The 25140-nt window shown below is 47.1% G+C and overlaps 1 protein-coding gene across 4 annotated transcripts in view; it reads left to right on the top strand.

Annotated features, from left to right (window-relative positions):
- The window catches only part of LOC141191468 (uncharacterized), a 618018-nt gene extending 594827 nt beyond the window's left edge, over positions 1-23191 (top strand). For 2 of the 4 annotated variants that reach the window (XM_073661365.1, XM_073661364.1), the window contains exons 2-7: positions 17483-17628; positions 17758-17859; positions 17942-18065; positions 18149-18246; positions 18443-18533; positions 21152-23191. In XM_073661365.1, the coding sequence (XP_073517466.1) occupies positions 17551-17628; positions 17758-17859; positions 17942-18065; positions 18149-18246; positions 18443-18533; positions 21152-22425 (1767 nt within the window). In that variant the 5' untranslated portion in view covers positions 17483-17550 and the 3' untranslated portion in view covers positions 22426-23191. The remainder of the gene's footprint in view (positions 1-17482; positions 17629-17757; positions 17860-17941; positions 18066-18148; positions 18247-18442; positions 18534-21151) is intronic. The other 2 variants (XM_073661367.1, XM_073661366.1) reach the window with 1 other exon arrangement.
- Positions 23192-25140: the final 1949 nt, after the last annotated feature.

The following is a 25140-nucleotide window of genomic DNA, read 5'->3' as shown; positions in this document are numbered from 1 at the left end:
GCAGGATGTATGATGCCCCCACACAGTGTAATGCCCCTTATGCAGGATGTATGATGCCCCACACAGTGTAATGCCTCCATTATGCCCCTTGTGCAGGATGTATGATGCCCCCCACAGTGTAATGCCCCCATTATGGCCCTTATGCAGGATGTATGATGCCCCACACAGTGTAATGCCCCCATTATGTCCCTTATGCAGGATGTATGATGCCCCCATTATGCCCCTTATGCTGGATGTATGTTGCCTTCACACAGTGTAATGCCCCCATTATACCCCTTATGCAGGATGTATGATGCCCCACACAGTGTAATGCCCCCATTATGCCCCTTATGCAGGAAGCATGATGCCCCCACACAGTGTAATGCACCCATTATGCCCCTTATGCAGGATGTATGATGCCCCCACACAGTGTAATGCCCCCATTATGCCACTTATGCAAGTTGTATGATGCTCCACACACAGTGTAATGCCCCCATCATGCCCCTTATGCAGGATGTATGATGCCTCCACACAGTGTAATGCCCCCATTATGCCCCTTATGCAGTATGTATGATGGCCCCCACACAGTGTAATGCCCCCATTATGCCTCTTATGCAGGATGTATGATGCCCCCAAACAGTGTAATGCCCCCATTATGCCCCTTATGCAGGATGTATGTTGCCCCCACACAGTGTAATGCTCCCATTATGCCCCTTATGCAGGATGTATGATGCCCCACACAGTGTAATGCCCCCATTATGCCCCTTATGCAGGATGTATGATGCCCCTTCACAGTGTAATGCCCCCATTATGCCCCTTATGCAGGATGTATGATGCCCCCACACAGTGTAATGCCCCCATTATGCCACTTATGCAAGTTGTATGATGCCCCCACACAGTGTAATGCCCCCATTATACCCCTTATGCAGGATGTATGATGCCCCCACACAGTGTAATGCCCCCAATATGCCCCTTATGCAGGATTTATGATGCCCCCACACAGTGTAATGCCCCCATTATGCCACTTATGCAAGTTGTATGATGCCCCCACACAGTGTAATGCCCCCATTATGCCCCTTATGCAGGATTTATGATGCCCCACACAGTGTAATGCCCCCATTAAGCCCCTTATGCAGGATGTTTGATGCCCCCTCACAGTGTAATGCCTCCATTATGCCCCTTATGCAGGATGTATGATGCCCCCACACAGTGTAATGCCCCCATTATGCCACTTATGCAAGTTGTATGATGCCCCCACACAGTGTAATGCCCCCATTATGCCCCTTATGCAGGATTTATGATGCCCCACACAATGTAATGCCCCTTCTGCAGGATATATGATGCCCCCTCACAGTGTAATACCCCCATTATACCCCTTATGCAAGTTGTATGATGCCCCCACACAGTGTAGTACCCCCATTATGCCCCTTATGCTGGATGTATGATGCCCCCATTATGCCCCTTGTGCAGGATGTATGATGTCCCCATACAGTGTAATGCCCCTTATGCAGGATGTATGATGCCCCACACAGTGTAATGCCTCCATTATGCCCCTTGTGCAGGATGTATGATGCCCCCCACAGTGTAATGCCCCCATTATACCCCTTATGCAGGATGTATGATGCCCCCTCACAGTGTAATGCCCCCATTATGCCCCTTATGCAGGATGTATGATGCCCCCACATAGTGTAATGCCCCCATTATGCCACTTATGCAAGTTGTGTGATGCCCCCACACAGTGTAATGCCCCCATTATGCCCCTTATGCAGGATGTATGATACCCCCACACAGTGTAATGCCCCCATTATGCCCCTTATGCAGGATGTATGATGCCCCCACAGTGTAATGCCCTCATTATGCCCCTTATACAGGATGTATGATGCCCCCACAGTGTAATGCCCTCATTATGCCCCTTATGCAGGATGTATGATGCCCCCACACAGTGTAATGCCCCCATTATGCCCCTTATGCAGGATGTATGATGCCCCCACACAGTGTAATGCCCCCATTATGCCCCTTATGCAGGATGTTTGATGCCCCCTCACAGTGTAATGCCCCCATTATGCCCCTTATGCAGGATGTATAATGCCCCCACACAGTGTAATGCCCCCATTATGCCCCTTATGCAGGATTTATGATGCCCCCACACAATGTAATGCCCCTTCTGCAGGATATATGATGCCCCCTCACCTTGTAATACCCCCATTATGCCCCTTATGCAAGTTGTATGATGCCCCCATACAGTGTAATACCCCCATTATGCCCCTTATGCTGGATGTATGATGCCCCCATTATGCCCCTTGTGCTGGATGTATGATGCCCCCACACAGTGTAATGCCCCTTATGCAGGATGTATGATGCCCCACACAGTGTAATGCCTCCATTATGCCCCTTGTGCAGGATGTATGATGCCCCCCACAGTGTAATGCCCCCATTATACCCCTTATGCAGGATGTATGATGCCCCCTCACAGTGTAATGCCCCTTATGCAGGATGTATGATGCCCCCACACAGTGTAATGCCCCCATTATGCCACTTATGCAAGTTGTATGATGCCCCCACACAGTGTAATGCCCCCATTATGCCCCTTATGCAGGATTTATGATGCCCCACACAGTGTAATGCCCCCATTATGCCCCTTGTGCAGGATGTTTGATGCCCCCTCACAGTGTAATGCCCCCATTATGCCCCTTATGCAGGATGTATGATGCCCCCACACAGTGTAATGCCCCCATTATGCCACTTATGCAAGTTGTATGATGCCCCCACACAGTGTAATGCCCCTTATGCAGGATTTATGATGCCCCCACACAATGTAATGCCCCTTCTGCAGGATATATGATGCCCCCTCACAGTGTAATACCCCCATTATGCCCCTTATGCAAGTTGTATGATGCCCCCACACAGTGTAATACCCCCATTATGCCCCTTATGCTGGATGTATGATGCCCCCATTATGCCCCTTGTGCAGGATGTATGATGCCCCCACACAGTGTAATGCCCCTTATGCAGGATGTATGATGCCCCACACAGTGTAATGCCTCCATTATGCCCCTTGTGCAGGATGTATGATGCCCCCCACAGTGTAATGCCCCCATTATGCCCCTTATGCAGGATGTATGATGCCCCACACAGTGTAATGCCCCCATTATGTCCCTTATGCAGGATGTATGATGCCCCCATTATGCCCCTTATGCTGGATGTATGTTGTCTTCACACAGTGTAATGCCCCCCTTATGCCCCTTATGTAGTTTGTATGTTGCCCCCACACAGTGTAATGCCCCCCATTATGCCCCTTATGCAGGATGTTTGATGCCCCCACACAGTGTAATGCCCCCATTATGCCCCTTATGCAGGAAGCATGATGCCCCCACACAGTGTAATGCACCCATTATGCCCCTTATGCAGGATGTATGATGCTCCCACACAGTGTAATGCCCCCATTATGCCACTTATGCAAGTTGTATGATGCTCCACACACAGTGTAATGCCCCCATCATGCCCCTTATGCAGGATGTATGATGCCTCCACACAGTGTAATGCCTCCATTATGCCCCTTATGCAGTATGTATGATGGCCCCCACACAGTGTAATGCCCCCATTATGCCCCTTATGCAGGATGTATGATGCCCCCAAACAGTGTAATGCTCCCATTATGCCCCTTATGCAGGATGTATGTTGCCCCCACACAGTGTAATGCTCCCATTATGCCACTTATGCAAGTTGTATGATGCTCCACACACAGTGTATTGCCCCCATCATGCCCCTTATGCAGGATGTATGATGCCCCCACACAGTGTAATGCCCCCATTATGCCACTTATGCAAGTTGTATGATGCTCCACACACAGTGTATTGCCCCCATCATGCCCCTTATGCAGGATGTATGATGCCTCCACACAGTGTAATGCCTCCATTATGCCCCTTATGCAGTATGTATGATGGCCCCCACACAGTGTAATGCCCCCATTATGCCCCTTATGCAGGATGTATGATGCCCCCAAACAGTGTAATGCCCCCATTATGCCCCTTATGCAGGATTTATGATGCCCCACACAGTGTAATGCCCCCATTATGCCCCTTATGTAGGATGTATGATGCCCCACACAGTGTAATGCCCCCATTATGCCACTTATGTAGGATGTATGATGCCCCACACAGTGTAATGCCCCCATTATGCCTCTTATGCAGGATGTATGATGCCCCCTCACAGTGTAATGCCCCCATTATGCCCCTTATGCAGGATGTATGATGCACCCACACAGTGTAATGCCCCATTATGCCCCTTATGCAGGATGTATGATGCCCCCACACAGTGTAATGCCCCCATTATGCCACTTATGCAAGTTGTCTGATGCCCCCACACAGTGTAATGCCCCCATTATGCCCCTTATGCAGGATGTATGATGCCCCCACACAGTGTAATGCCCCCATTATGATCCTTATGCAGGATGTATGATGCCCCCTCACAGTGTAATGCCCCCATTATGCCTCTTATGCAGGATGTATGATGCCCCCACACAGTGTAATGCCCCCATTATGCCCCTTATGCAGTATATATGATGCCCCACACAGTGTAATGCCTCCATTATGCCCCTTATGCAGTATGTATGATGCCCCCACACAGTGTAATGCCCCCATTATGCCCCTTATGCAGTATATATGATGCCCCACACAGTGTAATGCCTCCATTATGTCTCTTATGCAGTATGTATGATGCCCCCACACAGAGTAATGCCCCCATTATGCCCCTTATGCAGTATGTATGATGCCCCCACACAGTGTAATGCCCACATTATGCCCCTTATGCAGTATATATGATGCCCCACACAGTGTAATGCCCCCATTATGCCCCTTATGCAGTATGTATGATGCCCCCACACAGAGTAATGCCCCCATTATGCCCCTTATGCAGTATGTATGATGCCCCCACACAGTGTAATGCCCCCATTATGCCCCTTATGCAGTATATATGATGCCCCCACAGTGTAATGCCCCCATTATGCCCCGTATGCAGGATGTATGGTGCCCCCACACAGTGTAATGCCCCCATTATGCCCCTTATGCAGGATGTATGATGCCCCCACACAGTGTAATGCCCCCATTATGCCCCTTATGCAGTATGTATGATGCCCCCACACAGTGTAATTCCCCCGTTATGCCCCTTATGCAGTATGTATGATGCCCCTACAGTACAGCCTGAGGTCCTGCAGTTGGAATAATCCCTCTGGAGTTGGTTTTCCCTTTGCCTGCTCCCCTCCATGTAGACCCTCGAGCATGTATACATGCATGTAGGGGAGCAGCCGGCCTTACTAGATATCGAGGCTTTTTACAGTAATATACGGCCTGAGGATGGTATCAGAGGAGTAAGACATTTCTTGAAATCGAGATCAATCGAGTGTAGCAGACATAATGACTTCATGGAAGATTTGTCGGGGAACTCCGCATCAATAGAGTGGGCTTTAGATTTACATCTGAATTTAATTATAATAATAATTTTTATTTTTATAGCACCAACATATTCCACAGCACTTTACAATTTTAGGGGGGACTTATACAGACAATACAGACTTTACAGAATAAGCATAACTCAGATGTTAAAAGGGGTGAGGGTCGCAAGCTTACAGTCTATAAGGAAATAGGGGAGACACAAAGGTAAAATGTAGATATATTCTAGCTATTGAACCCTTTCTACGCCCGGGTGGCGAGCATTTTTATTGGTATATGGTCTTCTATGCTGGTATGTGCTGCCCCCTCCTTGTATTTGTGCTGCCCCCACCATCCAATCCTGGTATGCGTGGTACCCCTCACCCCCAATCCTGGTATGCGTGGCACCCCTCACCCCCAATATTGGTATGCGTGGCACCCCTCACCCCCAATCCTGGTATACGTGGTACCCCTCATCTCTATCCTGGTGTGTATTGTATCCCTCATCGTGGTATGCATGGCACCCTATCCCTCACCCCCTATCCCGGTATGCGTGGCACCCCTCACCCCCTATCCCGGTATGCGTGGCACCCCTCACCCCCAATCCCAGTATGCGTGACACCCCTCATCCTTATCCTGGTGTGTATGGTATCCCTCATCCTGGTATGCATGGTACCCCATCCCTATTCTGGTGTGTATGGTATCCCTCATCATGGTGTGCATGGCACCCCATCCCTCATCCCCAATCCTGGTATGCGTGGCACCCCTCATCCCCAATCCCGGTATGCATGGCACTCCTCATCCCCAATCCCAGTATGCGTGGCACCCCTCACCCCCAATCCCGGTATGCATGGCACCCCTCACCCCCAATCCCGGTATGCGTGGCACCCCTCACCCCCAATCCCGGTATGCGTGGCACCCCTCACCCCCAATCCCGGTATGCATGGCACCCCTCAGCCCCAATCCCGGTATGCGTGGCACCCCTCAGCCCCAATCCCGATAAGCGTGGCACCCCTCACCCCCCAATCCCAGTATGCGTGGCAACCCTCACCCCTCTATGCTTGGCACCCCTCACCCCGGTATACGTGGCACCCCTCATCCTTATCCTGGTATGTATGGCACCCCTCATCACTATCCTGGTGTGTATGTATGGTATCCCTCATCCTGGTATGTATGGTACCCCATCCCTCATCCTGGTATGCATGGCACTCCATCCCTCATCCCCAATCCCGGCATGCGTGGCACCCGTCATCCCCAATCCCGGCATGCGTGGCACCCGTCATCCCCAATCCCGGCATGCGTGGTACCCCTCATCCCCAATCCCGGCATGCGTGGTACCCCTCATCCCCAATCCCGGCATGCGTGGCACCCCTCATCCCCAATCCCGGCATGCGTGGCACCCCTCATCCCCAATCCCGGCATGCGTGGCACCCCTCATCCCCAATCCCGGCATGCGTGGCACCCCTCATCCCCAATCCCGGCATGCGTGGCACCCCTCATCCCCAATCCCGGTATGCGTGGCACCCCTCATCCCCAATCCCGGTATGCGTGGCACCCCTCACCCCCAATCCCGGTATGCGTAGCACCCCTCACCCCCAATCCCGGTATGCGTGGCACCCCTCAGCCCCAATCCCGGTATGCGTGGCACCCCTCAGCCCCAATCCCGATAAGCGTGGCACCCCTCACCCCCAATCCCAGTATGCGTGGCAACCCTCACCCCTCTATGCTTGGCACCCCTCACCCCGGTATACGTGGCACCCCTCATCCTTATCCTGGTATGTATGGCTCCCCTCATCACTATCCTGGTGTGTATGGTATCCCTCATCCTGGTATGTATGGTACCCCATCCCTCATCCCGGTATGCATGGCACTCCATCCCTCATCCCCAATCCCGGCATGCGTGGCACCCCTCATCCCCAATCCCGGCATGCGTGGCACCCCTCACCCCCAATCTCGGCATGCGTGGCACCCCTCACCCCCAATCTCGGTATGCGTGGCACCCCTCACCCCCAATCCCGGTATGCGTGGCACCCCTCACCCCCAATCCCGGTATGCGTGGCACCCCTCAGCCCCAATCCCGATAAGCGTGGCACCCCTCACCCCCAATCCCAGTATGCGTGGCAACCCTCACCCCTCTATGCTTGGCACCTCTCACCCTGGTATACGTGGCACCCCTCATCCTTATCCTGGTATGTATGGCACCCCTCATCACTATCCTGGTGTGTATGGTATCCCATCCCTCATCCCGGTATGCATGGCACTCCATCCCTCATCCCCAATCCCGGCATGCGTGGCACCCGTCATCCCCAATCCCAGCATGCGTGGCGCCCCTGATCCCCAATCCCGGCATGCGTGATGCCCGTCATCCCCAATCCCGGCATGCGTGGCGCCCCTCGTCCCCAATCCGGGCATGCGTGGCGCCCCTCGTCCCCAATCCGGGCATGCGTGGCGCCCCTCATCCCCAATCTGGCCATGCGTGGCGCCCCTCATCCCCAATCTGGCCATGCGTGGCGCCCCTCATCCCCAATCTGGCCATGCGTGGCGCCCCTCATCCCCAATCTGGCCATGCGTGGCGCCCCTCATCCCCAATCCGGGCATGCGTGGCGCCCCTCATCCCCAATCCGGGCATGCGTGGCGCCCCTCATCCCCTATCCGGGCATGCGTGGCGCCCCTCATCCCCTATCCGGGCATGCGTGGCGCCCCTCATCCCCTATCCGGGCATGCGTGGCGCCCCTCATCCCCTATCCGGGCATGCGTGGCGCCCCTCATCCCCTATCCGGGCATGCGTGGCGCCCCTCATCCCCTATCCGGGCATGCGTGGCGCCCCTCATCCCCTATCCGGGCATGCGTGGCGCCCCTCATCCCCTATCCGGGCATGCGTGGCGCCCCTCATCCCCTATCCGGGCATGCGTGGCGCCCCTCATCCCCTATCCGGGCATGCGTGGCGCCCCTCATCCCCTATCCGGGCATGCGTGGCGCCCCTCATCCCCTATCCGGGCATGCGTGGCGCCCCTCATCCCCTATCCGGGCATGCGTGGCGCCCCTCATCCCCTATCCGGGCATGCGTGGCGCCCCTCATCCCCTATCCGGGCATGCGTGGCGCCCCTCATCCCCTATCCGGGCATGCGTGGCGCCCCTCATCCCCTATCCGGGCATGCGTGGCGCCCCTCATCCCCTATCCGGGCATGCGTGGCGCCCCTCATCCCCTATCCGGGCATGCGTGGCGCCCCTCATCCCCTATCCGGGCATGCGTGGCGCCCCTCATCCCCTATCCGGGCATGCGTGGCGCCCCTCATCCCCTATCCGGGCATGCGTGGCGCCCCTCATTCCCAATTCCGGGCATGCGTGGCGCCCCACATCCCCAATTCCGGGCATGCGTGGCGCCCCACATCCCCAATTCCGGGCATGCGTGGCGCCCCACATCCCCAATTCCGGGCATGCGTGGCGCCCCTCATCCCCAAATCCGGGCATGCGTGGCGCCCCTCATCCCCAATCCGGGCATGCGTGGCGCCCCTCATCCACAAATCCGGGCATGCGTGGCGCCCCTCATCCACAAATCCGGGCATGCGTGGCGCCCCTCATCCCCAATGCCGGCATGCTTGGCGCCCCTCATCCCCAATGCCGGCATGCGTGGCGCCCCTCATCCCCAATGCCGGCATGCGTGGCGCCCCTCATCCCCAATGCCGGCATGCGTGGCGCCCCTCATCCCCAATGCCGGCATGCGTGGCGCCCCTCATCCCCAATGCCGGCATGCGTGGCGCCCCTCACCCCCCAATCCCGGCATGCGTGGCGCCCCTCACCCCCCAATCCCGGCATGCGTGGCGCCCCTCACCCCCCAATCCCGGCATGCGTGGCTCCCCTCACCCCCCAATCCCGGCATGCGTGGCGCCCCTCACCCCCCAATCCCGGCATGCGTGGCACCCCCCACCCCCCAATCCCGGCATGCGTGGCACCCCTCACCCCCCAATCCCGGCATGCGTGGTACCCCTCACCCCCCCAATCCTGATATATGCATGGTCCCTTCACCCCACAATCCTGTTATGTGTGGCTCTCCTCATCCCTTTCACACTGTACACACATACTAAAAAAAATAAACAGTTATATTCACCTTTCTTCTCTGTACTCCAGCGCTGCTGTGTCCTCTCTGCCGGAGGCCGGGGGAGGAGTGCGGAGCCGGAGCACCGCGCTGTCCGGTGCCATTTTGCTGAAGACACACTGTAAATGTGTCTTCAGTAAAATGGCGTCGGATAGCACAATGCGCATGCGCCGGTCCGACGCCTTCACTCCGCCCCCGGTCTCCAGCGAAGAGAGGCGTCGCGGCAACGCTCCTCCCGGTCAGGTAAGTATGGCGCCGGAGATCCGCAGTATGCATTCAGTTTGTACGCATACCACGCGATCTCCAGCGCCATACACCTCCTCTTACCTGTAACGGCTGGATGCGTGCTTCTCTCTGGAGCCAGACTGCGCGTCAGGCACGCGCAGTCTATCGAGGCTTCAGACAGAAACACGCATACCGCCTTTTTTTATAGATAATACAGCCTTAATATAGTAAATAGGGTAAGTACGTAGCACTTCATGAACTGGTCTCCATCCAGTATGTGTACAGTACAGAGGCTAATCAGTGCATGGATGGTATGAACATGATTTTGAAGAAAATTTTAATATGGGCCAAACTGGGACAGTGAGATAAGTGTGTTGAGGTGATAGGCCAGTCTAAAGAAATGGGTTTTTACTTCACTCTTAAAACTGTGGGTATTGGGAATTAATCAAATTGTCCTGGGTACTGCATTCCAAAGAATTGGTGCAGCACGCGAGAAATCTTGGATACGGGAGTGGGAGGTTCGTATTACGGAGGATTTTAGTTTAAAGTTCTTAGCAGAACGGAGGGCACGTGTAGGGTGGTAGACTGAGATGAGGGAGGAGATGTAGGGGGGTGCTGAAGCATGGAGCGCTTTGTGGGTGAGAGTGATAAGTTTATATTGAACTCTGTATTGGATGGGCAACCAGTGCAATGACTGGCACAGGGAAGAGGCATTGGTATATCGGTTGGTGAGGAATATGATCCTGGCTGCTGCATTCAGGATGGATTGGCGAGGGGAGAGTTTAGATAGAGGGAGACCGATTAGTAAAGAGTTACAATAGTCCAGAGGAGAATGAATAAGAGCTACAGTGAGAGTTTTTACCAAGTCAAAGGTAAGAAAATTTCTGATTCTAGAGATGTTTTTGAGGTGTAGATGATGCGAGCGAGTGATTTGATGTGAGGTGTGAAGACAAGATCTGAATCGAGTATGACCCCAAGACAAACCTGTGGGCTTGTTGCTGGTTGCTGGGGATTAATGGTGGAGCCACAAACTGAAGTGGCAATATTGGGCACAGGTACTGTAGGTTAGTGGAGGGAGGAAATACGAGTAGTTCAGTTTTTGACAGATTCAAATTTAGATAGAGGGAGACATAGTATTAGTTACAGCAGAAAGACAATCACTGGTGTTTTGTAATAAGTCAGGGGTGATGTTTGGAGAAGAGGTGTATGATTGGGTCATCAGCATAGAGATGGTACTTAAAACCAAATCTGCTGATTGTCCCATAGGAGCGATGTATAAGGAGAAAAGAAGGGTGCCTTGGACTGATCATTGAGGAACCCCGACAATAAGGGGAAGGAGAGAGGAGGAGGAGCCGGCAAAAGACACAGTGAAGGAGAGGTCAGAGAGATAGGAGGAGAACCAAGAGAGAAGGGTGTCCTTGAGGCCGATAGTGCTTAGCATAGTGAGGACGAGCTGGTGATCCATAGTGTCGAATGATGCAGAGAGATCTGGGAGAATCAGCAGGGAGTAGTGACCATTTGATTTGGCTGTTAGTAGATCATTAGAGACTTTAGTGAGGGCAGTTTCAGTAGAATGTAAAGAGCGGAAACCAGATTGTAAAGGGTCAGGAAGAGAGTTATCTGAGAGATAGCGGATCAGACTGGAATGGACGAGGCGTTCCAGGAGTTTAGAGATAAAGGGAAGATTGGAGATAGGTCTGTAGTTAGCAGCACAGTTCTCGCCCAGTGATGTTTTTTTTCTTCTTCCGTGACTGGTTCGAAGTCAGAAAATGAGCAAGATGCAGTGTGGGAGGGGGGAGCATGCATTACATTTGAGGATTGGGAGAAAATTTCCCGTCTGATGGGGTTAAATTTTTCTTTCAAATAATTGTCCAGATCGTCAGCGCTGAGGTCGGTGGTCGGACCTTGTGCTGTTTGATTGAGGAGAGAGTGAAACGTGTCAAACAGGCGTTTAGCATTATTGGACTGTGAGATGATGAGTTTGTTAAATAGGTTTGTTTGGAGAGGTGAAGAGCGGAGTTATAGGTTTTAAGCATACATTTATAATGGAGGAAATCTTCGGGCAGATTAGATTTTCTCCACAGCCGTTCAGCGCACGTGGAGCACCGCTGGAGAAGACGTGTTTACAGTGTGTGTCAGGGTTGTCCTCATCTGTGCCGAGTTGTTCTCTATGTAGGAGGTGCGGCTTCATCCAGGGAGCATTGCAATGTTTCGTTATAATGCTTCAGTGCAGAGTCGGGACATGAGAGGGAGGAGATTGGGGCCAATGATGTTTGCAACGTTTTCATAAATTTCTGGGTGTTAATGGATTGTATATTTCTGTAAGTGTGGAAAGTGGGGGTGTCCTGAGCAGGGGGACAGTGCTTGACAGAGAATGAAAGAAGGTTGTGATCAAAGAGCGGAAGAGGAGCGTTAGTAAAGTCCTATATTGAACAGAGCCGGGCGAAGATCCGGTCAAGAGTATTTCCATCATGTGTAGGAGAATTAGCAAGCTGTGAAAGGCCGAAGGAGGACGTTAGCGATAAAAGATGAGCGGCAGATTTGGAGATGGAATCGCCAATTGGGATGTTAAAGTCTCCCATGATGAGGGTGGGGATGTCATAGCATAGAAAGTTTGGAAGCCAAGTGGCAAAATGATCCACAAACTGACGGGAGGGGCCCGGAGGGCGATACACAACCGCCACTCGCAGGGAGAATGGCTGGTAGAGTCTGACTCTGTGGGCCTCAAAAGAAGGGAAGATAAGTGAGGGTGCTGGGGGGGGATAACCTGAAAAGTACATTTTGTTTAAAGGAGCAGACCAACACCAATTATTACCAGTTGCCGTTCCTGTATGTACTGATCAAGAAAGATTGAAATGGGACCCTAGGGACACTCCTCTACCATAAACCTTCAAGCACTAATAAACTATTGAAGTGGGATAACCACCACCCCCATCCCCATACAAAGAGGAAAACCCAAGGGCCAATTTTTACGGTTGAGAAGGTACTGCTCGAATGTCACAGATTTTAATATACAGGCAATAGACCTGAACACCAGATTAAAGGATAAAGGGTACTCATGGTACATTTTCGATTCCGCATCATCGTTTGCAGAAAAATGGGAGAGAGAGACACTCCTCCATACCAATCCAAGAGACCAAGAAGAAGATTGGACTACACGAGTAAGAAAAACTTATGACAATCAGAGTGACTGTATCTTTCATATCCTCAGAAAACACTGGGATATACTTGTGGTCGACCCAGACCTGAGGGTGCTGTGGAATCTACTCCCACAATAACTTTCAGAAAGGTTTGGTCAATTAGGGACCATGCGCAGTTTCTATAAAAAACCTGCACCCAAGGGGACTTGGCTAGATAGAAGAATCTGTGGTTTCTTTAGCTCTGGAGAATGTTGTACATGTAATTGGATGAGACCATGTAAATCTTTCTCAAGTTCCTCCATGGTTAAAATCTTTTTCCAGTGGGATTATTCCATCTGTAAAACCTCAGGACTAGTATATATGGCCACATGCACCTGCCCCCTAGAATATGTAGACAAGATCAAGAGGGTGTCCAGGAGGAGAGTAGGGGAGCATTTGGGCGATATACGCCATGGTCGGGATATCCCATTAGTGAGACACATGAACAGTGCACATCGAGGTGAAACCGGAGACCTCTCCTTTTGTATCATTGTGGTGGTTAAACCCAATGTGAGAGGAGGTGATCATAATAATAATAATAATAATTTTTACAATAGATGTATGCTCCGAAAGGAAAGTGAGTGGATTGTGAGACTGGATTCACTAGCCCCTAAGGGACTCAATGAGCAAATTTCCTATGCCTGTTTTGTGTGAATACATCCCCATTCTGGATTATATTTTTGGATTTTATGCTCTACCCATTGCTAGTCAGTTCCCTGTGAATGGGGTTTACATATGTTGTACTTCACCGAGATATCTGAGCTTCTATATCAGAATTATTACTTATCAATTATATTCCACTTATACTATTTCGTCATTAACAAGTGTGGTGATCCTTGTGTACCTCCAATTGTGCAATAGAGGTCAACTTTGACCATTTAGGAATATACTGTGGGCCACCATCCCATATTTTTGTGGTGATAAAGTAGATCTACATGCCTATTACATGATGGGAGGATGTGCAGTACTTGTTTTTAGTCTCCCATGATGCTGATCTCAGAGATAGGATTTTTCTATGTTGGTGGTATGCAATCCAATACCATATGCGATCCGGAGTTGTACGCATGCTTCCGGACATGCACATGCGCAGATAGGAGACCGTGATGCACTCCGGCATGGAACGCACATGTCCGGGAACGTTTGAGCTTTCTGCCCGCCCGTTGTTTTGTGCTGGATTGTGGGGCGTTCTTGAGAATTTATTTTTGTTCCATCTTTCTTTAGTTGATCCCACTGATGCATCAGATAAGTCCTCAGAGAATTATAATTAGAGGAACCCATGGACACATTAGGATTTGTGAAGCTGACCTCCGCTCTCCTCTATTTCCTTTGAATTTATTGTGTGACCTGTATTTCAGAACAGTAGCTCCTGGTTTGTTTCATTTCCATGTGTAAATTGAATTTGACTCGTAGTCTTTGATATCTCTCTCAAACTTCGTTTTTTTGATGTGTGAGATGGCATCCTCCAGACTTTGTAAATTCTTTTGCATATTTTGTTTGAGTTTTGGATCCAAAAAGGCTTCTACACCAGGCGGAATAAGCAAGAAACAAATATCAAGCGCAATGTAACTTGGTTATCCTATAAGGGTTTTTTTAAATGTGGCCATACACCCTGTAAAGCATGCAACTATGGTAATAAAACCGACACATTTGAAGAAAACCTAACGGTACAGCAATTTTCAATACACAATTTCATCAATTGTAACACTATAGGGGTCATTTATTTAATAGAGTGTATAGAGAGTTAACTACAATACGTGGGATGCACTTCAGGTCCGCTAAAAAAATGTATTAGAAGACATTAATCTATTAAGATATTTGTCAGTCGGCACAACACAATCTAAATCACTGAAATATGATACGGGGGGCAATGGTAACTGTGCAACAAAGCACATAAAGAAGTAGGTAGAGAAAAGCTTGCACAGTGAGATAATGCACATCCAAAAATAATAAGAATTACTACAAATAATAAATACAATAGCAACTTTATTTCATGTAGGGACACACAAGTGGTTAAAAAATATACGACCACTGACGAAGCTATTGTAGTAGTGATACACGTAGGGCATAGATGCCTACAGAGGGAGTACACTGTAGAGAGGTAAGCCCTACACGTATCGCTACTACAGTAGCTTCGTCAGGGGCTGTATTTCTCTTGCTGATCAAAAAGGTCATAGTATTTGTATAACCCTGAATGCTGAATTCTATTCATTTGGAAGCAATCATGTTTACTGTGCTAATGACAAATTGTACTAAGTCAGCTGAAAGTTTATTTACAACAGGCCCTGTGATACCAACTATGTAAATAGATTAGCTCAAACAATGATAGGTGATCCCTGCACCTCTACCTCTTTTACCTGGGCTTTATGACCTCACACAGATGTAAATATAAACAGGGATGTCTGTAGTGCTGTAGACAGAATGAAATTTGGGACAGAGAATTACGGAACATCAGAAGGACTTTGGAAGGAAAATGGGAGACATCCTTCAGGAAAGTAGATGGATTGCATGGCATCTAAAGAGACACAGATTTGTATTCTACATGACTAGCCTAAGGGTATCAGCCCTCACTGGAAAGTTTCAGATCTGCTCCATTAACCATCAGAGAGACCATTGATACTTTTGGGAAGTCCAGGAGAGGACGAAAAAGTCACTTGGCCTCATGGATATGCTGTTTTGGTGTTGCTAGGAGGGACCCACCAGTCACCTAGAACCCATGGAGACATTTGGAGTTGCCAGGAGGGACTCACCGGTCGTCTGGTCCCATGGAAACTCTTGAAGAGGCCAGGATGGGACCATCGGGTCTCCTGGTCTTGTACCTTGATGGACTGTTGACTTCCTAAGCTTGCCGCTACCTTTTTTCTGTGGGGGCCCGCCAGAATCGGAGGGCCACTGGTTGAGGTAGTCGGCCCTGGAAGTCTCCAAAATCGCAGCTGTTCTATCCCAGGCGGGCGGAGAAGGAAGGGTGAGACTGTGTAATGTTGTACCATCTTGGGTATTTGCTGGGACTGTTCTGTATGTTTAATATCCGCTTTGTGGTTCAATAAAGTATTGCCACGCTGTTTTACCCTCACCCTGTGTTGTTTGAGTAGCGTTACACCCACAGAAGACCGCGGGTCTTCACAGTCCCTGACCAGGGTGACTCCATGCGGTGTTCTTCAGACAAGGTGCATTAAATAAACAGTGAGCTGACCTCCCTCTCCATTTTCTCATTATATGCATGTTTTCCTTATAGTAACAAATATTTATTTTTGCTAAAACTGTGATATTTTCACTTTACAACTTTTTTAAAACCTTTTTTATAAACTTTTTAAAATACCTCTCATTAGTGCGATCATACAACACAGAAGCCTCTGATTGCTCAGGTGATGCACTGTACTACTGTAGTGCCGTGTATTATCACTGCCTGTCAGTGTAATACTAACTGCCCCATACACATGAGATAAGTGTTGGCTGTACGATCATTTGGCAGATGGCTATCTCTCCAGACTCCCCCATACACAAATATTCCAGCTTTCCTGTGGTTTGTATGACTGACTGCATCTGTAGGGCGGTCCCCAAATACTTTATATATTCGACCAAAATCAGTGCTTTCATGTAACTTTAGTCTAATGTTTATGGAGGCGTTAAAAAGTAAGTTATGGCCTCTGGCTCGGCCTAATAGACTTTTGTACATTACAGTCTCAGTACTTGGGGGAGGAGGGCATTCAGCCGAACTCTGTCACACCTTCTTAGATGCCATGTTTGCTTTTTGCAGGAGCAAGTGGTTAAACTGCCAGGGATGTTATTGCAGCCGCACCTGTGCCATCCCTGAGGTGTACATCTATGTTCTGGTGCCCAAAAGAGTTCATAACATGTTAAAAAATTATAAAATGTGTCTTCTGCTTTTTGCATGTTTTTTCTTTTTACAAGAATTGTTGGTGCCAATTTTCTTTTGAAACATTTTAATATCTGCTTTTTTTCTGGGTTTTTTCTTGTAATATAGGAAAGCCTAAGGCTAGAAATAAAACCCATAATACACTGTGCATGTAGACTTTAGTATCAAATAATTTCTGTCCGCGGCATTTGTGCAAACAAAACAGCTTTTATAAAAGCGTCAAACTTCTGTGTGTGAATCAGACATCAGATCTATCTTGATAGAAGATTACAGTCCGGGGAAGACGGGAAACATTCATACAGACGGCCAGTGGTGATGTAGTCAGTGACGGACTGTCTCCAAATATGGTTTTAGATCCGTAGTAGTAGATGTTTCCTCATCATGAAGTAGTTATTTCTCATGTCACGTGAAATAAATATCTCCTGCAGTATTGCTAATGCCAATTCCAGTGATGGAAAATGAGACGAAAATTAGCGTTATGGAAGGTGAGTCTATGAGAAACATATTCAGCTGCAGACTTTCAGGAAGGAATTGCTTGTTGTCTGTGGCCTAAAATATGTAGGTTGTATTACTAGATGTAAAGAAAAAACTAAAAACTGTAAAATAATAAATCTCCTCATATGTTTCCCTTATTGTCTCCAGTAATTGTATTATTACACAGGATTTTTATGATGTTACATTGGCTCATCTTCTTCTCATTCAGGTCTCTACAATACCTCCTTCAGTGAAGATCGTCTATATAAGAACATTTTCCTGATTTACCCCTCAAAGATGGATATGGACAGGGAAAAGATGGTGGAGAGGATATTACACCTCACCCTAGAAATCCTCTTCCGGCTTACTGGAGAGGTGAGAGATTCTGATGACGTCACATTACATCATTCTTATCTATGGGAATAACAGATAGACAGAACTGGAGAGGTGAGGACTCTGGAAATGTCTGTAGTGAGATTTATTAATGTTTCTCTCCATAACCAGAGATTAATCACGGGGCCTCCACCTCACCCCCTGATACATGAGGACATCAATGACCAGATCCTAGAACTCACCTACAAGATGATTGAGCTTCTGAGTGGAGAGGTGATATTGCTGGGAATGCTGGGACATTATACTGTAACGCTATGGAGGGATCGGGGGATGACGGTATCATTGTATGTGTCAGGTTCCTATAAGGTGTCAGGATGTCGCTGTCTATTTCTCCATGGAGGAGTGGGAGTTTTTAGAAGGACACAAAGATCTGTACAAGGACATCATGATGGAGGTTCCCCAACCCCTCACATCACCAGGTAATAGACAGGACTAAATACACACGGCCGATAATTATCTGTATGTAAAGAATGAATTCAGTCCCTGTATGTGTTTCCTCCAGATCTATTCAGTACGAGGACAACACCTGAGAGATGTCCCCGTCCTCTTCTTCCACAGGACTGTAAACAAGAAGATCCCAATATTCCTCAGGATCATCAGGTACATGGAGAGAAGATGTTATGAGATTTCCCCTATGATGTGTAGACGGCTGTAAAAGTCATGTCTTCAGTCTAGTATTATCCACCATTAATACGTTTTAGATTTGTGTAATGAGAACGTTGGAGATGGCAGGATTAGAGCCGATCATACATGTGACTTCTCCATCTGTCTTTGACTTTTATAATATTTGTTTCAGGGTGAAGATCTGACCCATATTAATACTACAGAGACATATGTGAGGGGTGATGAGCGGTGTAAGGAGGAGATTCTTACATATGACTACCCAGGTGAGTAGTGACCACTAAATGCAGAGAAGTCACAGATTCTTCTCAGTCACCGGCTGCGGCTGCTTTATCAGTCGTGTAGTCCGGCCGTATCACAAAATGTGATCACCATTTTGCCACTAGACCAAAACATTCTCCTCCATCCGAAAATATTCAATTTACTTTGTGTAATTGTGAAAGCCCTTTTCTGTAGAACTTACAACCTGGAGGATCCACCTACCCCCTGGGATTAGTAGGCGCTGACCGTCACCTGCCCAGATCTGTAAACTACAAAGCCAAATGACAGCGTACGTAGAAAGTGCTGACAAGTGAGAAAATCACTTGAAGGAAAATATTATAATGAGCCTGTAAGAGAAAGCGGAGGGTAATGATGCTGTTGACTTCCTAGATCCCTGATATCTTATTGGATGAATCTACCTTCTCTCCCTTCTGTGCTGCTGAATGTTCTCATATGGTCCCTACAAGACCAGGTCCAGTCTTTCTGGCCAAAGTTTGCTTTTTTGATCGATAACATTAAATGTGCAGTGAGGAACAAGTGTGAATTTCTGTACAATAACAGAGTTTCCCTTTATCCCGACTTTTCAATTTCTTTTAAAACCAACTAACTTCAAGCAGGATTGCGATAACCTACACAAAAAACATTACACCTGTGCCATGATATGTCTCTAAGCTGTGCGTGGCTGATGGCTGTAATATACATCTGTTCACGCCTGCAGGAGATGTGGTGGCATGGCTCGAGCCCTGGTTTCATGGATTCACTCCACGTCATCAATAGTGTTGAGTGAATTTGTTCGGCATTTCAAATTCTGGTTCGTGTTCGGGGTTCCGGCTTGTTTGCGCACATCTGCGTGACAGTGTGGCAAATCAGGGATATTCGTGGGTGGAGCCGATTTTTTTGGCGCGAACAAGCCAGAACCCCGAACACAAACCCGAATTTGAAATGCCGAACAAATTCACTCAACACTAATCAGAAATTCCATTATATTTTCAATCCTAAGAAATTCAGATTCCTGCACAATCTCTCCTGAAATGAGGGCACTAATACTTTCTCTACTCTTCTGCTCAGGACTCATCATACCTCCAATGGTCCACCATAAATGAGTGCATCTCCAGTTTAGTGTTGGATTTCTCCCTTCATACATACGTTGTTGTTGGGGATGTTACATGTTTATATATTCTTTCTTTTTTTACAAGTTCATTCTGTATGATAGTCTGATTGTGGTGGGATCGGCCGGCCTCACTTTTGTGTCTCTGTAACTCCCTGGTAGTCTTTCAAAAAGATCTCCATTGCCTCTTCCAAATGCCCAAGATCTAAATTTAAGACACCTCAGCTCTGCAGTATTGTAAAAAACTTCACTGTAAATGTCTAATGTTTCTTCTTGACACTCATCTGACAGAAAATATTGTCCCTTACGATAGTTTAGATGATGAAGAGCCACCGAGCCCCAGACTCTAATTACCCCAGAGAGGTTTCTCCACTAGTTACTCATTTTTCTTTGATGGAGACTGTTGAGTTTGATCATTTCAGTAGATGTTTTATTGTCTATACTCACAGTTTTTGACTTCAGTAATCCTCTGATTTAACCCCTTCCCGCAGACAGTTTTATGTTCCTAATCAGCCCCATTTTTCAAATCTGACATTCTGTCACTTTATGTGGTGATAATTTTGGAATTTTTCACAAAGGATGATAGGAGACAAATGGACCTTACAAATAATATTCCAACTTCTCCTGAATCTGACAATCCCCTATATATGGTTGTACACTACTGTCTGGGCACATGGCAGGGTAAGAAGGGAAGGAGCGCCATTTAGCTATTAGGAATGCTGATTTTCCTGGAATAGTTCGCAGACGCAATGTATTGGGGGCACTGTTCATGGTCACTTGGCAGCTCAAAAGATGGCCACCACAAACAGGCTTGTCATTATCTACTCCATTTAAAGATTTCACAAATTACTTTGCTCATCACCCTTTAACCCCTCTACATTGATCTGGACTTACAGAGAGACCCCTAGGCTTGGGCCACGGTGTTACCTGCTATTCTGTGGAGTGAGATGGGAAGAAGAATAGTCAGGTAGCCAGGACACAACCAGGAGGGCAGAGAAAGTAAAAAATCAGAAGACACGAGAGTAGTCCGTAAATGGGCCGAGGTCACAGCAGGAAACACATACACAAGCCGGGAGCTGATCACAGAGGACTGAACCAGAGGAGAACAAGGCTGGATCTGGCAGCTTCCGGCAATATGCTCCCAGCTTTAGTAGGGTGCGGTGCTTTCTAAATGGCTGAAGCAGGGAGCAGATTACTCCAGCTGGACAGCACACACACTCATACCGCCAGACTGGATGGTACTACTGGTCCCAGGAACCCTAATCTTAGTGGCTGGACATAGCCTGCGCCTTTTACTCCATATTTGGGAGGCAGAATGAACAAACAGTTGAACACCACGCTCTACTGGTTCATCCTATGAGGTTTTCTATTAGATGGTCATTGTCCTGGTGAATAAGTGAATTTTTTTTATATAACTTGCCTTTATTTACAGACAGTTATAAGTAGAAATGTTCAAAAATATAAAATTCAAGGCTTTTTTTATTAAAAAATAATAATTGGTTTTATTCTTGGCAGATGTTTGTACCCGGAGATCAGAGGGACTGCTGACATCTTCAATTTTCAAATCAGACGGTTTTCAGATCCCACAGGATACAATTGAAGGGAATGCCATTACTATAGATATACTATCATCCCTTCACAGCAAAGATCTGTCATCTGGTCCTATGAAACAGGTCCTGTCTTTTGATTCATTACCTACTACTAAGGAAAATCAAAGTCCCAAAATAAGCATTAAAAAACAAACTGCTCCTAATGCAAAGAAGCCATTTTCACATTCAGAATATAGAAATAGTTTTCCTCTCAAAAAGTCTTTTCTTAAACATCAAAAAATTCACACAGCGAAGAATAGATTTTCTTGCTCCAAGTGTGGGAGATGTTTTAATCAGAAATCAAATCTTGTTCGGCATGAGAGAACTCACACAGGAGAGAAACCATTTTCCTGTTCAAAATGTGGGAAATGTTTTGTACAGAAATCAAATCTCATCGCACACCAGAGAACTCACACAGTGGAGAAGCCATTTTCCTGTTCAGAATGTGGGAAATGTTTTGTACAGAAATCAAATCTCATCAAACATCAGAGAACTCACACAGGAGAGAAACCATTTTCCTGTTCAGAATGTGGGAAATGTTTTGTACAGAAATCAAATCTTATCAAACATCAGAGAACCCACACAGGGGAGAAGCCTTTTTCATGTTCAGATTGTGGAAAATGTTTTGTACAGAAATCATATCTTATCAAACATCAGAGAACTCACACAGGGGACAAGCCATTTTCATGTTCAGAATGTGGGAAATGTTTTACAGAGAAATCAACTCTTATCAAACATCACAAAACTCACACAGGGGAGAAGCCATTTTCATGTTCAGAATGTGGGAAATGTTTTACAGACAAATCAACTCTTCTCATACATCAGAGAACTCACACAGGGGAGAAGCCTTTTCCATGTTCAGAATGTGGGAAATGTTTTACAGACAAATCAACTCTTATCAAACATCAGAGAACTCACACAGGGGAGAAGCCTTTTCCATGTTCAGAATGTGGGAAATGTTTTACAGACAAATCAACTCTTATCAAACATCAGAGAACTCACACAGGGGAGAAGCCTTTTCCATGTTCAGAATGTGGAAAATCTTTTAACCAGAAATCTAGTTTTCTTAAGCACCAGAGAACCCACACAGTGGAGAAGCCTTTTTCATGTTCAGATTATGGGAAATGTTTTGTACAGAAATCATATCTTGATATACATCAGAGAACTCGCACAGGGGAGAAGCCATTTTCATGTTCATAATGTGGGAAATGTTTTAACCAGAAATCTGATTTTGATAAGCACCAGAGAACTCACACAGGGGCGAAGTGTTTTTCATGTTCAGATTGTGGGAAATGTTTTAACCAGAAAGCGCATCTTGATAACGCCACCACAGACCTAGCCCCCTAATAAGCCATTGAGGAGTTTCTCATACCTCCTGAGGAACCAGAGGGGAGGCTGCAACACACTGTCAACAAAGGGGAAAGTAAAGTATGAAGACCCATGACCTAGGACGCAAACCCAGCTTTCTGACACTTGGCACTAAATTGTGACCCAAAATCCTTTGCTTATCTTCAGATTTCATGATGTCTTACACACAGTCAAGGCACCTAGTGCCAGAGGCAGCAAAACAACCCCAAAACACCTTTGAACCTCCACCATATTTGACTGTATGGGTTGTAAATTTATTGATTATGCTGCGCACCTTGGACAAAGGAACATGTGGATCCCTAAAGATGGAGTTATAACCTTGAAATTGTTGATATTTTTCGATAATTTTGGTTCTCAAGTCCTCAGACAGTTCTCTTCTCCTCTTTCTGTCTTCTCCATGCTTAGTGTGGCATACATATGCACACAATGCAAAGATTGAATCAACTTCTCCCTTTTTTATCTAGTTTTAGTTGTGATTTTCATATTGCCCACACCTGTTACTTGCCACAATTGCTTTTGAACAAGCTTCACATGCTTGAAACAAAGTTGTTTACCCACTATTTTGGCAAGGTGCCAACAATTTTTTCCGGCCTATTTTGTGTGAGATTATGTTTAATTTGCCTTATTTTCTCTGTTTTCTTGTGTTGTTCCAATATACGTAAAGGAAATAAACGTGTATAACAAAACATGTAATTGCAATAATTTTCTGGGAGAATTACTTCATTTTCTGAAACAATTTCAAGGGATCCAACACTTTTCACCATGACTTGTTTTTGTTGCCTTTTTAATTTGTTGGAGCATTTCATCCTCTACGTGTTCAGCTATATTAGGAGACTTGTAGCAAACTCCAGTTAGCAGCTTTCCATTATTGCCTTGTCCATGTACATTTACCCAGACTGATTCTACATCAGGAATGTAAAACTCAAAACATGAAAACTTTGACAAAGTCGTGGGCCAACCAGTATACTGTATAATGGGCCCCACATCCTCCTCCATACATAAGAAACAAGAGGAAAAAACTTCAAGTCAGAGTCCCATATAATAGTGAAAAAATTACAAAATGTTATTAATTATAATTTATACAGGAAAAAAATATGAATCACAGAAACAGTTAATAGTAAAACAATGGAGGAGCACTAATGAGGAGCATGAGACAAATTAACATGATTCTTTTCTGATGTAAATACATAATTGGGCTGCCAAAAAATAAGAATATATTGTTAAAATGCAGTGAAGCATTCAATAAAAGTGCAGGTGCTTATGAGGTAGGTCTACAGTAGTTGCTATATAAGAGGTTAGTCACACCGCTGTCTATATATAGGTACTAATATAGATAGCTCATACCGGGGACAGCAGATCTTTATAAGTGGTATCAGTGCCCTGACTCTTAGGCTACAGGGTAAAAGTATATCCTAATATATATTAAAGCCTAGAAAATGCACCTAAGTAGGAAAAAAGATTAAAGAACGGCAGCAAAAAGAGTGTAGCATGAACCCTATAGAATACTTACAGCCACAGTGGATGTGAACACGCTCCACAATTGTGCTCACCCTGATGCGCGTTTCGGCATGGCTGCCTTCATCAGGAGGTGGCGTCAGTGTAGGTGGGTAAGGTTTAAAAAGGGCCCTTGAGCCAATAGAAAAGGGGGTGTGTAGTCTCTCGGCCAATGGGTGTGGGGAAGGCGTGGCATGACACATGGCAATCACCGCTACACCGCCGCATCCATGGCAACCGCGTCATATGATCCATCACGCCGCAAGCATGTGGGGAACCACGTGATCACGCGTCATGGAGCACAGATTGATACGACCAACGAGGACACCACAGAGAACAGTGAAGCATGAAGTATAACACGATTATATGAGATCATAGTATAAATGCATAATAAGATATAAGAAAATATCTCTCAAAATATCGATCTATAAATGCGAAATATATATAAATTATATTATATATATAAAATATATAGAAATTATTAACTACTACCCAACCATACTACACTGCTCAAAAAAATAAAGGGAACACTTAACAGAATAGAACTCCAAGTAAATCAAACTTCTGTGAAATCAAGCTGTCCACTTAGGAAGCAACACTGATTGACAATCAATTTCACATGCTGTTGTGCAAATGGAATAGACAATAGATGGAAATAATTGGCGATTATCAAGACACCCTCAATAAAGGAGTGGTTCTGCAGGTGGGGACCACAGACCACATCTCAGTACCAATGCTTTCTGGCTGATGTTTTGGTCACTTTTGAATGTTGGTTGTGCTTTCACACTCATGATAGCATGAGACGGACTCTGCAACCCACAAAAGTTGCTCAGGTAGTGCAGCTCATCCAGGATGGCACATCAATGCGAGCTGTGACAAGAAGGTTTGCTGTGTCTGTCAGCGTAGTGTCCAGAGGCTGGAGGCGCTATCAGGAGACAGGCCAGTACACCAGGAGATGTGGAGGGGGCCGTAGAAAGGCAACAACCCAGCGGCAGGACCCCTACCTCCGTCTTTGTGCAAGGAGGAACAGGAAGAGCACTGCCAGAGCCCTGC

This window comes from Phyllobates terribilis, unplaced genomic scaffold (genome assembly GCF_046119375.1).
Source record: "Phyllobates terribilis strain yellow unplaced genomic scaffold, ASM4611937v1 Scaffold_46__1_contigs__length_10046794, whole genome shotgun sequence".
Taxonomy (NCBI): Eukaryota; Metazoa; Chordata; class Amphibia; order Anura; family Dendrobatidae; genus Phyllobates; species Phyllobates terribilis.
Note: the sequence above shows the minus strand (reverse complement) of the source record. Positions and strands in the feature narration are given on the sequence as shown.